At 40.2% G+C, this 14,326-nt stretch overlaps 2 protein-coding genes across 3 annotated transcripts; one reads left to right on the forward strand and one right to left on the reverse strand.

Moving 5' to 3' along the window:
- Nucleotides 1-692: 692 nt before the first annotated feature.
- On the reverse strand, nucleotides 693-1,792 carry LOC117233055 (cuticle protein 16.5-like). 2 transcript variants are annotated; one of them, XM_033492981.1, is made up of 3 exons: nucleotides 1,635-1,792; nucleotides 1,320-1,485; nucleotides 693-990 (listed from the first exon to the last, which is right to left on the reverse strand). In XM_033492981.1, exons 1-3 carry the CDS (start codon nucleotides 1,644-1,646, stop codon nucleotides 935-937), a joined length of 234 nt encoding a protein of 77 aa, XP_033348872.1. In that variant the 5' UTR covers nucleotides 1,647-1,792; the 3' UTR covers nucleotides 693-934. The 2 variants fall into 2 exon arrangements, with proteins under 2 accessions (XP_033348872.1, XP_033348863.1); XM_033492972.1 differs by having other exon boundaries at nucleotides 693-993.
- Nucleotides 1,793-3,258: 1,466 nt separating this feature from the next.
- LOC117232982 (platelet binding protein GspB-like) lies at nucleotides 3,259-7,062 on the forward strand. The gene is made up of 4 exons (XM_033492811.1): nucleotides 3,259-3,390; nucleotides 4,737-5,019; nucleotides 5,429-5,938; nucleotides 6,398-7,062. Exons 1-4 carry the CDS (start codon nucleotides 3,379-3,381, stop codon nucleotides 6,661-6,663), a joined length of 1,071 nt encoding a protein of 356 aa, XP_033348702.1. The 5' UTR covers nucleotides 3,259-3,378; the 3' UTR covers nucleotides 6,664-7,062.
- The last annotated feature ends 7,264 nt before the right edge of the window (nucleotides 7,063-14,326 follow it).

Here is a 14,326-nt window from a genome sequence, read left to right on the forward strand (position 1 = left end):
TTATAAAAATTTTAAGAATTTTAATTCTAAATTGCAAAGTTTCTTGAAAAATTAAACGTCTATTCGTTCATTGACACGAGAGGAAAATTGATACGCAAAAGTTTGAAGATCGCAATAGAGTTAATAATGAACAATAACCCTTTAAAATTGAGTGATACATGTTAAATGTTTCAATTAACCATAAATAATTGGCCACGTTTCGTCATTTACAAATGTAGATTACAGATTTTGGAACGAAAATGACCGAATCAGACGTTATAGAGAATATGCCAACAGGCGTGCGTTGTATTACAACGAGGAAACATACTTAATTATCACAGTTCAATTACTTTTGGCATCAGATAATTATCAAATCGATTCTTTAGCAATGCGACAGCACCAACTGTTGCATTAATGTCATACATTTATAATTAACTGATTAATCATACCATTTGAGTGTTTAAACGGTGAATACGTTATTAACGCGCAGCATATATAACTACGATAATTAATATATAAATCGAAAGACCGAATAATGCCAGACATTTTGAATCGTTGGGAATTTTCTGGATAATACACATTTCAATTGAATTATATACGAACGATTATACCGCCGATGTAGTTCGATTATGTTCCTTTCCATTTGTCGTATTTTACTAGCCTCACAAATTAGAGGGCTTAATGTTTTCGAAGAAAAATAACGCAGGCAGGTATTTTTGTGGTTTTTAAAATAAGTTTATTATCTGATAGAAAAATTTAAATTACAATGGGAAGGGGGAAATGTATAATTTTCCATGGTGCCGATTATAGGGGATCGATCGGAGTTGCGGCCGAAAAGGGGTGTCGGGTGTGACCAATCGCCAAATTCGAATTTTTCACGATGAGAAAAAATTCCCATCGTCGATGTTCACTGTAATACTTCAGGTCCAGTTACGCCGGGATATTAAATAGTGATTTACCATCCTTTCAATCCCCACGCTGGGGCAGCTAGGGCGGGAGCAGCTACAACTGCTGCTGAAAAGAACAGAAAATTTACATTTAATTTGTACTGTTTCGTACAACATTGTAATTATTCATGGCAACACTATGGAGTAACCAAACTTCCATGAAAACGTATTTTCGAATGAATGCATAAATCAAAATGTATCGACGGTATATGAATAAAAAAAATGTAATAAAATCTATCAAAATGTTATTTCCCTAAAAAACCCTGGATATCGATTTCTCCATAGCAAGAAATAATCAGTTGTGCATTTTCCTCTATTACGCGAATCTATCGTATTGTCTATTGTACACGATATTCATATTTTTCTTAATTGATAAAAATCGAAGATACTTACGAGCCGCAAGGAGTTTAGGAGCAGCGATGGCAACGGGGGCAGCAGCGATTTTGGGAGCAGCAACCCATGCTGGGGCTGCGAGAGCTGGAGCCGCAAGGATTCCACGGCGTTCTCGTTCTGGTTCAGGGAAGGCCGCAACGACGGCAACGATGGCGAAAAGGATCAACTTCAAATACAATAAAATCCTTTTGTTACCATGTTATACTTATACATGACACTCAATAAAGATCATTAATATCGCGAACCATCGTGATTATCAACGATTACAAACGATTACAGTTGGTATTTACAACCGTGTTTGCAAATCAATCTTACCAGGGATTTCATTTTGTTGGGTTTCTTGAGCTTCTTTCGAACTCGAAATAGCAAGCGACTGATGAAAATCCTAGCTTCGACTTTGTCTTTTATACTCTTATTTTCCAACCTATATCTACGCCGCGTACGTCATCCACCCCGTACGAACGCGTGTCAGTCGGTTTCATAGTGGCCAGGCTATCGCGGCTTGTCGCGAGCGGGCGTGGTCGGGGACTTGAATCCGTAAATCAAGACAGCGATCTAAAACGATGAACTCGTACAGCGCCAATGTTGCATCAGAAATCTCGATGGCGCGGGTTGCGCACGCAACGGCGCGCGAATGTTGCAGAAGTTTCGCGCCGAGAACGGGGCCACGGATATATTTGCATATTTTACAGCAGCTACGTATAGATCTTTTTTTCTTTTTTTATTCAACATGTTTCTTTTAGTTGTTCATATACTCGCCTCGTTACGTCTAACGATCGACCCCAAGGTTTCGGTCGAAAGAGGGAGAAAGATAGATCAGCTGCGGTTGAATTTAGGGTTCGATTATAAGATGCAATCCGCGCGAGATGTTGCGAAACTGACTTTCGATTTTGCGTGAGACGGCCTTGAATACGCGGCGGTCAATGGACTAAAATGTTCGATCGCCGATATAGGAAAGCAGGAAATGCTGCCTTGAAAGTCTAGTCAAATGTTACAACATACAAAAGCAATTGACCGTATCCACGCGCCACCAATTCCATTTTTTCACGTGGCCTCTATTTTTCCTCCCCGAACGCTATTTATTCCACGTGCGCGCGCTACGCGATAATATAATTTTATTATCCGTTTGCGAAACAGATTGCAAGGACTGCTCTCGTGAGCTTTCATCTTCCAAGGTGCCGGATGAGAATACATCTGCATCTAAGATGTAAATCATCACATCGTGTTCTTGATTTTTTTTACTGAGATACTACTTGGATAGAAGATAAATATAGAGTTAAGAATTCCTGGAAAGGATTCCTTCATCCTAGGAAAATCTTCAACGTTCGTAGACATCTAAATCTTTGCTTTCTGTGTAATGGGCAATGCATCTGTTTATTCTGTCTTCATTGTCTAATGATAAAAGTACACTGTACACCGTAGAATTCCACTTATCTGATCCCATCGGTGGAACAAACACTTTGTATAATTGCAGACTCTATAATAGAAGTCCACTCATTCTCTCCACTGCCTATAATTCCTCGCATAATAGCAGTTCGCGTTTAGATAAGTGGATTCAATCGACAAGTGTTCATTTAAACGGACGCTAACTACAGCTTCGCTTCAATAAACGTAGCTGCATCGTAATCAAAGCTCACCGTCTCGCGCAAGAGAAGAATCAAAGTACAAAGGAGCAACTTTTACTTCTCACCAAGCAAGCAAATTGCAAAACATTCCAAAATCCGATTCGCATCTTAATAGTGGAAAGTGGTAGTCGGCAGGGAACTGGTCTGCAACAAGTCATAACAATTGTGCACTACGGGCACAGACCGTGCAGGCCAGCGTCTTTGTTCTGCTTTTCTGCGCACGGAATTCCAAAGAGTCTGTATCTTTACGAGGGAAACAGGGCGCGGTGACCATTTTTCCTTACTCATCATCGGAGGTTATACGTAATGGACTATATAACGGTTCAAGCCGGTTCGAAATGGTTCAGTAGACAACGGTATACTGGCGGGAAAATTCCGCGGGATACAGAGATAATAAGAGAAAAGAAAAACGGATTTGTCGAACGGACCGAGCCATGAAGTTGCTGGTAAGCTGAGAAACTTTATCGTAGCTCATCGAGCAAGTCGAAGAAGAAATTGTTACGAAAATAGGGGGAATCCGTGCAGCAGTTCCTGATGAGAAAACTTTAATCTGTTAGCTCGTAATGCACTTTCGTGTCGTCAGTGAAATATGAACGGCTCGCCGTCTCTGACCAATGTTTCATTGATATATAGAGCGCCGCAGTGTTAGCTGACAGTCGGATAATTGAAACGTATGGCCGCGTTCTATAACTTTGATTAAGATGGGTAATCCATTGATTCCGTTTAAATACGTCGCATAATTGTCGCGTTACAGTGATAATGGTCTGACAGTTATTACGGTGAAATTTCGTCGCGTTAAAGTACGGGAATATAATAACGCGTATCAATTTATTCTTCTAATTGAAATCTCTGCTATGAAAGATCGATTTTTAAACCTTTTTGTCATTACGATTCCCTAGAATCTAATCGGTATCGACGCAATATTTTTCAAAATTTTCTCATCGTTACGAATTCTATCCAATCCTAGTTTCATCGCAAATCCAATCATCGATTCGTCGATCAGTTTCGATCATTACTTAATACCTATGATCAAGGGAGCGAATTCTTTCTCTGAGGAAGCGTTCGCGGCGTTAAAAAAATTTGGTCTAATGATGTCCACGTAGATGCAACGATGTGTGCAGCGATGACGTGTTCATGCGCGGCACGTCTGCCGGAAAACCGAGTTATGCAAATTCGCGATGCGTATGTGATTCTATCCGTGGCCACTGGATCGTATATATGCGTGTCGGATATTGTTCTCGAATCAGCCGTCTCGTTAACACGACTCACGGCAGCAGATCATGTTTAAACTATGATCAATCTAGTTATCCTTATTACAATCGACATTTGTTAAATCCTCGTGAAAAAATAGCTGACATTCGTTAACAAAACATAGCTTCCATTTGGCACGAGATAACGCAGATTCGAATGGTAATTTCGAAATTTCTCAACGTGTTTGTGAATAGCTGACGTTCGAGCGTTAGACTTGGAGAGAAACCGTGCATTTAGGACCTAAGTACGTATACTCGACAGAATCGAGCTCGGCAAAGGTCAAAGTTCAAATCCTGATTCGTTAAATCGAATGATAGACTCTCTCTCTCTCCATGGTGTTGAGTAATACAGAAGGGTATACGCTTGATTATCGTAATATTCACTGGAGTTGATGCGAAGGTGTTTTTAGGTTTGAGTTTAATACCTGGGAGAGATATTTACGAGTAAGATTACAAGAAAGCATTTCAACTATTGTGTCGCCGCGACCCACGTGATAGTTTCTGACGCTCGTCTTAATAAATCACGCCTTATCCGTTTTCAGTTACGGTTTGTGGCATCGATTTTCTTAACGTCCGTTCGCGCAAGCAGCTGGCCTTATCATGAAATAGTGGGCGTCGGACAATCGGCGGGACCATTGCTCGTTGCACCAGTTTATGGAGTCGCACCTGCGGTGAGCCTGTTACCCGCGGAACCGGCCAAGAAAGCTCAAACCATAGTTGCTGGCCCCGTAACAAAAACTGTCGTCGAGGGATCGTCTTCCGGACTAGTGACCATCGTGTCTCCAGGAGCTGCCGTAACCAGCTCTCCTCCTCCAACGACGCTAAGTAATTTATCATTTGGGATAAAATATAACGCACGATTGTTCTTCGGGGTTTAGAAAGTTTAGAAAGGCAACGAAAGAGCCGGGGTTGTTTCGAAGGATTTTGAATTCAATCTGAATATTTATGGCGCCATCAACCGAAGCCTATATTTAAAACTATTCGACTTACACGAACAAACAGTACCGGCTTCTACTATTAACGTGAACATTTTACGAGATACATAAAGCCAAGAATTTATCTGTACCACGTTCCTTCAGCGAATTACAAATTTAGTACATCCATAAATTTGAACGTATTCAGGAGAACGTACTGGACGATTACGAGAAAAGTAGATAAAAGTTGCTATCGTTATGAAAAGTTGCTAAAGTTATTATTTTGTATTTCTTTTCGTTTTCTTTTGTTTTCTTTTTAGAACCAACCATTGCCTCAGCTGTGCCAGAAGATACAGTCCTCGTTAAAGGAGCTTCGGCTGGCGCGGTGACGCTAGTAGCGCCATCCGACAATTCCGTCGCTATCGCAGACACCAATAACGCAGCGTCAGCCGAAGCAGAAACAAAGAAAGGCGCCGTTGCAGCGTCAGCGAAGGCGGTTGTTGCAATCGAAAGCGCAGAAGAATCATCGACCACGAAAGCATCGACGAACGTCACGGCCACGGCAATTAGAGAAACAATAGGCATAGCGTCAGCGAACGCCGTAATAGGTCCCTCCACCGGGCCTATAATCATCGCTGGTCCAACCGTTCCACCGATACCGGTACCGGCTGGCGTTGAAGCTTCCACACCTGAAGCAGTGACTGCTGCTAGTGTTGCTGCTTCGGCAACCGCTAAATCTGCAAGCGTGTCTTCCAGTGCGGTCGCCAATGTGTCGGTTTCAAGCAACATAAGTGCTGAACAAACCAGTGATGTATCTGGTTTAGCGTCAGGTAAGATTTATCTTTAATTTAAATTTAAATTAAAAATTTAAATATGTACGTAACAATTAAAAAGAGAAAATTCCCAGTCTTGATACATATATTATATATAGTAACTGATACATATATTTATCTATAAGGACAAAAGATATTTGTTGAAAAGGAAGGAGTAAAAGATCGATAAAACGATATTAGACATTTCATACGATAGAGAATAATATTTAGGGGGCGCGTTATGTTGAACGAACTTTGTCATCTATCTTGTTCCTCATGAGAAAGATACTAGCTGCTAGAGATCGTTTTATGATAGGAATCTGCCTTCGAATTGATTAAAGCTTCGAGCTGTAAACAACCCACTAAATCAACCTCATCTAGAACGTAGAAGATCAACAGTAATTATGTTACTGGGACCGTGTGACATCGATACTATTTACATATGCTCTATTCCAGTGTAACGAAATTTATTTGCAGATACTACAGAGCCAACAAGGATCGAGGGTTCAGCATCGAGCTCGAGCACGGTGACGAGTACTTCCGGAAGTTCGACGGCCTTCGCATCAGCGAGAATTAATTTGATTTCACCTCTAGGTACGATCGCACTCGGCGAGACTCCCTTAAGTAACGTTGTCGTATCAACAGGAACAGCACCGCCCGCGATAGTTTCCGGTCCCTCGGGGTCCGTCTCTACCGGTAGCGCATCCCCGTTGCTGCTTAAGGTTCCTCTCTACCATTTGTAGATCAAACTGCTTATTCCCTTGTACGTCCGTTTCTTTACTCGTCGCTTGTTGTTCCTGTAAAAGAAAAATCGAATCGCTTGTGAGAAACCGGTCGATGCCATGTGGCCATAGAGGCAGTTGATTGGCGAATCAGGCCTTTCTAAGGTGGGTTTTACACGAGCTAACGTAGCTAGACAAGCGCATTCGTTGACATTGCGTTGGCGATCGCGCCGACACGAGACAAGGAAGGGAAAAAGTTGTGCAAGGACAACCACTGGGACCAACGCTGCAAGCGGTTGGCATTGATGGCCGCTGCGTTATTTGCCTGTGTACAATCATTGAATACAATAGCTACCACTACTCTATATCTGTTTGAGTACCTCGATTTTTGTATTTAATAAAACCGTGCATAAGTAAGGAGCCGGTTCTATCTGTTTTCCTTCCTGACTGTTTTCCACCCCGCTAACTTGTTCTTTTCGCAACGATACTCGATAACGTAATAGAAACGGGGACACGTTGATGCAACTTTAAACTGCAATTGCAATTTCTACCAGTTTTGTTGAATTGTTTATAAACCAGTTTTGTCGAATTGATTGATATATATGGAAAACCTCTTGGAACCTTATTAACATTGAAATGAGACACAGTTACGGCTTTGTTAGTAAAATTTGGAATAAATCCAAAAAACTCTATACATGAAACTTTTATATAAGTATTTTTATAATCTCTGCGGAGTCTACGTTTGGAATAGATATCTCGTAACTTCTATTTTCATCTTCAGGTTTGTTCCCAACTTCACCGATATAATCGCGTTTCTCTAAGAGTCTAATTAAATTTTAACATATTTTGCACAACGCACAAATATGAGACGTTTTTGTATACTTACAGTATACAAGTATAGTAGTATCGTATAGTAATTGCAGATAGTTTCACGAATCGTCGCACGCACGACGTACTTTCGAGCTTTGGCACAATCTATTTCGTGTTATCCTAAGCATGTTATCCTATAATTACGACGTCGATGAATTTCTGTATTGTTACAAACAACAGCGCAGCGATTTAACGAAGTTATATTTATCATGTTTATCTAGTTAGTCGACTTGCGATTGGAGCGATCTGGCGTATGGCGCAACCTGTAGTTTGGGTTAAATCATGGCAAACAAGCCGAACCTAAACTGTACGATTAAGCTTGAAACTCAATTATTACCAGGCGGCTTTCACTAGGCAAACGAACTTTGTGGAAACAAGTCACTATAAACTTTTGCTGTATGTTAGATTGCAAACGTTCGCGTATCTGTTCTACGTTTCAAACTCTTCTCGATCATTTTATATTTCTTCGTGTCCACAAGATGAAAGTAATCATTCGAAAACTATTTCCCTCCTGAATTCAATTCTAACTCATCATTAAATATGTTAATAGATAGAATTTTAAAAAGTTATAATATGTATTCTTTACTGTTCGCGAACTTATTAATATTCCATATACCTAATTATTAACAACTTGCATTTAAATCATCACCGTGTTTTACATAGTTTATTTCAAGTGTAGACAATTCAGAGAACTATTTATATTTATTTTATTCATATTTATACCATCTGATATGTAATTAATATTATTTACCGAGTTACTAGCTGTCAAAAGAGTGTTGGATTGCATAAAAATTGGTGGTGACATTGTAGTAGTTTTTGGTTCCCGCATCCGTCGAGTGTTTAACTGCTCCGCGATTTTACTGGATGTTGACCGTAATTGCGGTAAAATTACGTCCTTGAATACCGATAGAATATTGTTGATTGAAACATTTTCAGTAACAGATTCGGTCATCTGAAAAATAAATACGAGTACTTTAATTATTTTTCGTTTAATATTGACATTTTGTTGCTGTTTCCTTTTCCATATCGCCGTTAAGAGACGCATGAGTAACGATCGAAGATGAATTATATATTTTATCGCTGAGAATCGTGTCATGGACATTGGAGTGACGTAAATTAAAAACAAGTTAACTCGTTTAAATTGCAAAGTTTCTCGTGCGTTCACGATACGTTCAGCGTTTCTTGTATGAACATTATGCCTCGTTTATTTCAGCTTAAACCTTTGATGCTTCATTCTCGGGCGTCAAAATCGTTATTTTTTTTCTCTCTTTCTCTCTAAAAGCAAGCGGCATGCATTGCGATTCAGGCAACTTGGAAATGCGAGCTTTACATACCTGCAGTAAAACGACAAGCAATAAACATGAAAAAGTAAATTTTCTTCCGTTCATGGCGAATACTGCGGAGAAATACTTCTGATTTTATTAAGCGACCAACGCGACAGCGAGTGAATTGAAACGTCTTGAGCTGCTATTCTCAAAGGTTCCACTTATATATTTAATTAACTCGTAAATATTTTCGCGTAAATGCATAACTTTTATCTTTGTACGTGGGTAACGATAACGCGATGAGCACGATGCATTATTCTCGCGATTTTTATTAATTTATTGAAATAAATAGAAACAAGTATAATTTGATTATAGTTGAACAACACGATTGTTGAACAGCTGAATATTCCTGAAATGAAACTTCCGTAAGATTACGAGAAACTCTGAATAAGAGAAAGATAAAGAACGACTTTACGAGTGGATATTGTCACGTGCTGACAGTGTGCTTTCATAACATTTAAGATTGTCGATGAGAAAAGACACGCGTTCGTACTTTTCGAGAATAAGCAACCGACCGTAATTCAATCGAACGAATAAAAATGATAGGCTCGTCGAATCGCGGTAAAATGGTCGCTATGTTGGAATATTTTTTAATCGACGCGTCATGCTGGTCTATTGATTTTATGGAATCGAACGAGCCGTAAACAATGTTAACTGGCGTATCGTTTTATCGTGGAACAACAACTTTTTACAGAAAGGTTAGAGCACGCTGCCAGGTACAGTTGCGACAAAAAATCTCTACGCGACATTGTTTCGTCTTTGTCGTTTTAAGTGCACGATATAACGTAATTCGTCTACCATTCTTTTCCCCTCGATTAAGCTTCCCGTTTGGATGTTATGTAGAAAATTCAATCGTTGGAACTGGTATTTGACAGAAGATCGTGCGAGGTCGGCTGCCATTAAACATACTTTGCCCGATTGATTCGTTTCTCACCATCGAGAAATATAAATGGCGCTCTAATGAATCGCATGAAAGCACTCCCAACGAGAATCCGATTATCCTGGCCCCGGGCTGAAATTCTATGGAACCCGACGAAATCATGATTCGCTGCAATTTTACCCCCATCGTGCCCATTAAATGAATGTTACACCTAGGATCGTGCCAGTTAAGTGAACAATACCTGATTCAACGAACGACATAAACATCCCTAGCAGAATGGCGTCGTTTAATGAAACGCCGCTGAAAACGTAACAAAAGAGACTCTTTGCAGCGGAGTATTTTGCGTGGAACTTGCGTCCTTCTCTTCTTTCACATATAAATCACGCACGGAGCGTGTTTCGCATTCATCGATAATGAGTTACTATTTACAAAAGAAATTGAAGCTTTAATTATGATCGCGAACAAAGAGCTCGACAATATTTTCAGCTTATTGAGAAGCTATTATTCGGTAAAACGCCGACTATGACGCGGGATTGAAACGGTAACGTTTCTCGAAAACGTTTATCGGGCCGAGGGGGGCGACAATGATGCTGCACGACGGAAATTAATTTGACACTGGCAGCCGACACTCATCCCGTTCTTCGTCCGATTGGTGTGTTGCAGCTCGTGTAAATACGGCAGAGCGCGCCGCCGAACGAGGACAACAATGAATCCCAATAAACGGAGCAATTTTACGGTAACACGGAGAAAAACAGAGAGAGGCAATGCAGTCGCGTTGGTAATTCTCGTAATGGCGTAACGCGCTCCGAGGGAGGTTGAATTCACTTTGCACTAATGCGCTATCTACGACAATGTACGTGCTAGAATTCTCGAAAATGATATCATGGCCAAAATGACAATTTTATCGCACGCTGAAATCAACCAGCTTGCGAATAATAACACATTTTCATAGTTTTCGTGGTACACTTCGATATCTCAGTCGGATTCAGTCCCGTCACCATATGAACAATTAAAATTCCAGGTTTGATATTTAACGGGACAACAAGCGATATTAATGGACGAAGTTTTCGAAATGGACGAGCAGAATAAATTTGGAAGCGGAAAGGAAGACTTTGATGGATGCGAATTTCTGAGGTGAATTTGAAGGAGAAACGTGATTTTCGCCTGACAAGGTGGGCCGCGGTGAATGCGCTGAATTTGTAAGTCTCTCTCTCGCGGTTAGATAATAAATCGCTGTCGAATTGGCTACGAGAAATGCCTTTAAATATCATTGTTCTTCGCGAAAAGGGAAGCTGAACTATTCTTCGCGGCTGACAGCACCGCCGCGCTCATATCCTAGAGAACTTGTTGAAAATGATCAACGTCGATGCTGTCGAATACCTGAAACGAATGGACGTAACAACGGGACAGCTCGGAATTGTTCAAGACGTGAAAGTTCTTCGACGCAATTAACATTGACACCTTGGCCGACCACGCACGCGAAACTCCACCCACCCTTTGACTCGTGCTCGTACGGCTCGTTAACGAATTCTTTTCTCTCGTTATCATGAGATACTATCGACTCAGGTCACGGACGGCAGACACGAACATTATCTTCATTGGCCACAGGGAGATTCGACATCAAAGGTCGTTACGGTAGATTGCATGGAATGTCGTCGTTGTCTTGGAAAAGATTGCCTTTAAAACGAACAGAAGACGAAAGACAGGGAAGAAAGGAAATGATAAAAGAAGACAGATATCAGGTATGCGTGACGTGTGTTTGTTAGCTCGTAGAAATACAGCTAGAGTCTGAGAACGAGCGAAATTTGTCAAAAGTAGTTACTTTCGAGGAAGAAACTCAGTCGTTGCGTGATATTTCGATGTCTCGATCGGAAAACAGAAGCTTTCGACGTGGTAGCGATACGTAACGCGGCCGGGCCAGTCAGAAACACAGATTCATGGGAAGTTCGTGACTCTGCCAGTATCGCGGATAACGCGTCGACTTTACGGTCGGAATCTGATAACAACAGAAGTTCGTGAGAGGATGTCAGCAGAAATGGGGTGTACATGCGTTTAACCAGATTTTCGTACGCCGTACGACGTGTTGCAACATGCGAGACGCGATCTATCTCGTTAATTGAACTTTCTTCGTTTCGGTGTCGTCGAGTCCTTTAAATCTACGAGTTTTTTTTTTAAGTCGACGAGTTTTTTTTTAAATCGACGAGTTTTTTTTTAAATCGGGACGAATTAATGTAAACTTTCAGTACGAGAAAATGTTCGTTACTCGAGTAATGAATGGTAGATGAACGAGACAAATCGAATCTCGTGCGAGTGAAAGTATGACAGATCCTATCTGCTATATAGCATTCTTCCCTTTCTTCGTTTTACGAGTCCTCAGCGTCGTTTTCAGCACTTCTTATCGATCTTCAGCGATTCCAACCATCGGTTTCCCATTCATTCTCGTTACGATCGTCTCTACCCTTTCTTTACTCGTTTAATTTGACTTTCAAATAGCATGGCAACCGTCGAATCCCACCTCCATTAAATAAACGTTAACTTCTGATTTTATATCACTTCCTTCCTCGTCGAAGAATCGATCGATCAAAGTCTGCAATAGTTCAATTAAAAAGAAACGAAACAGGAGGTATCTTTGATTCTTACTATTCCATATCTCGATCTTGTATAATTTTTTAAATCTCAAGTTATATCGAAATTCTTTACTGCTTGAGGAATCATTTTCAAATAAATCGACCTCGAAGTTGATCGATTAGTTCCTTTCCCGTCAGTATAATATTTCCAAGGGCAGAGTACCTTGCTATTACACACTAGCGAGCGCTTTTGTGTCGAGCTTAACTGGCGGCTTATCGTTTGGCACACGGCAGACATCGTTGCCGCCCATGATTGTTCCGGTCGGCAACCTCGTCGCGAGCACCGACTACGGAAGCACGAGTAATCTAAACCATACTGAAGATAACGGAAAAACAATACCAGGGCGACACCCTTGCCACCGTCCGGCCGATAAATTTTCAGCCAGCATACCGGAAGGGTTATAGGCGGACGGTGTACTCGAATCCCGATAAGGGACAGACGTTTAATCAAGGGCACCAAGCCAAATTAACCAGCACCGATGCCTCCCCGCTCCGCCGATCACCGCCTTTATTAGCGCCCTGACCAATAAAGCCTACGCAAATCTTGATAAATGACGATAAATTATAAATTTATTTTTATGAAATTCTCAACAAAGAACGTATTGTATTATTTAGTATTATTTAGTTTCGTAAGCAAAGATTTGTTTAATTTATTAAATAATACATATATATTGAAATGATATACTATAAGTAATTTACGTATTTTGTATTTTTGTCTAAATTTCTTTGAATTTCCCATAAATATCCACAAAATAATTCATATTTCTATGCAAAGAAACGAGAGAAAATCATTTCGAATTTCCATAATTTCGTATTTTTTTAACTATCATAAATGTTCCCTATCTTCTACGGTAAACACTATCAAACTGTGAGAGTAATCACGATATCACATCCTAATGCGTATGTTTACCAATATTTTACGCGATTGTAATTTGCCTTGCATTTCATTTAACTTATATGAGTTTGTATAAATCGTAACTTAAAAATGGTACGTACTCTTTTGTAGTTTAATTCATGTAATATCCGACAGCAAACGGCCTACGTCCATTAAATAAATAAATAAATAAATAAATTCAGTTTCACTTAAAACAGACGGTTTTTCAGGAGCATTGGTTTCATTAAAGGATTTTTCGTTACCGTTATCGTTTTGCAAGATCGCTTTTCCTATCAATACCGACTGATTGATTGATTTCCTATCAATAGACGGAGGAATCATATTTTGGTTCGATGTATATGTGATGATAGTAATATTTTTTAATTTACAGTAAAAGCAGTGGAGAGAAAATCCAGATCGAGTGATCAGTATTTGCCCGAGAAGAACCGTCTAACTTCTACAATATACGAGAACAAGTGTGAGAATGCGGGCGTTTTCAGAAGACCAAGATACTTCAAAGGATATGCAAATTAAATAAAACAATAGGAAAATTTTAGTGCGAACATAGTGCAAAAGAGATATGAACAAATAATTCGCGCGTCTGTTTGCTCGATTGATCGATATTTTCAGGGGCGTCGGCTTCAGCTTGTTACTATCAACGCAACTAACGATACGATGTCGCGTTTGAAAAAGGACCGGAAATGGATGATTCAAAAAGAGGGAATTTGGAAAAATTCATTGAAAGATTGAAATACGTGCGAATGAAACGTATTAATGCATGTACGCAACGTATCAATTGATTCAAAAGTTTCGACAGATTATTATTTCGAACTGCGTAAATATTATTCTAACACGATTAACGCAACGTACCTATAGCAAAACGTTCAGAGTTTCTCTGATCCGTTTCCAAAACTTCCACGCTGTGTTATATACGTTGCGTAGTATGCGTTTTATGAATATAACCATTATTAAAAGCTGACTCCCTCCCATCGAGCCCGGGCAATTACGCGTAATTGCGGGCCGGTAATTAGTAATTCCGTTTCGTGGGTCGCATCTGTTTAGCCATTGCGAGCTGAAGAACGGTCATCGTGTTAGCGCGTCGATCGTG

Source organism: Bombus vosnesenskii, unplaced genomic scaffold, assembly GCF_011952255.1.
Source record: "Bombus vosnesenskii isolate JDL3184/JDL3185 unplaced genomic scaffold, Bvos_JDL3184-5_v1.1 scf7180000013263, whole genome shotgun sequence".
In the NCBI taxonomy this organism is placed as follows: Eukaryota; Metazoa; Arthropoda; class Insecta; order Hymenoptera; family Apidae; genus Bombus; species Bombus vosnesenskii.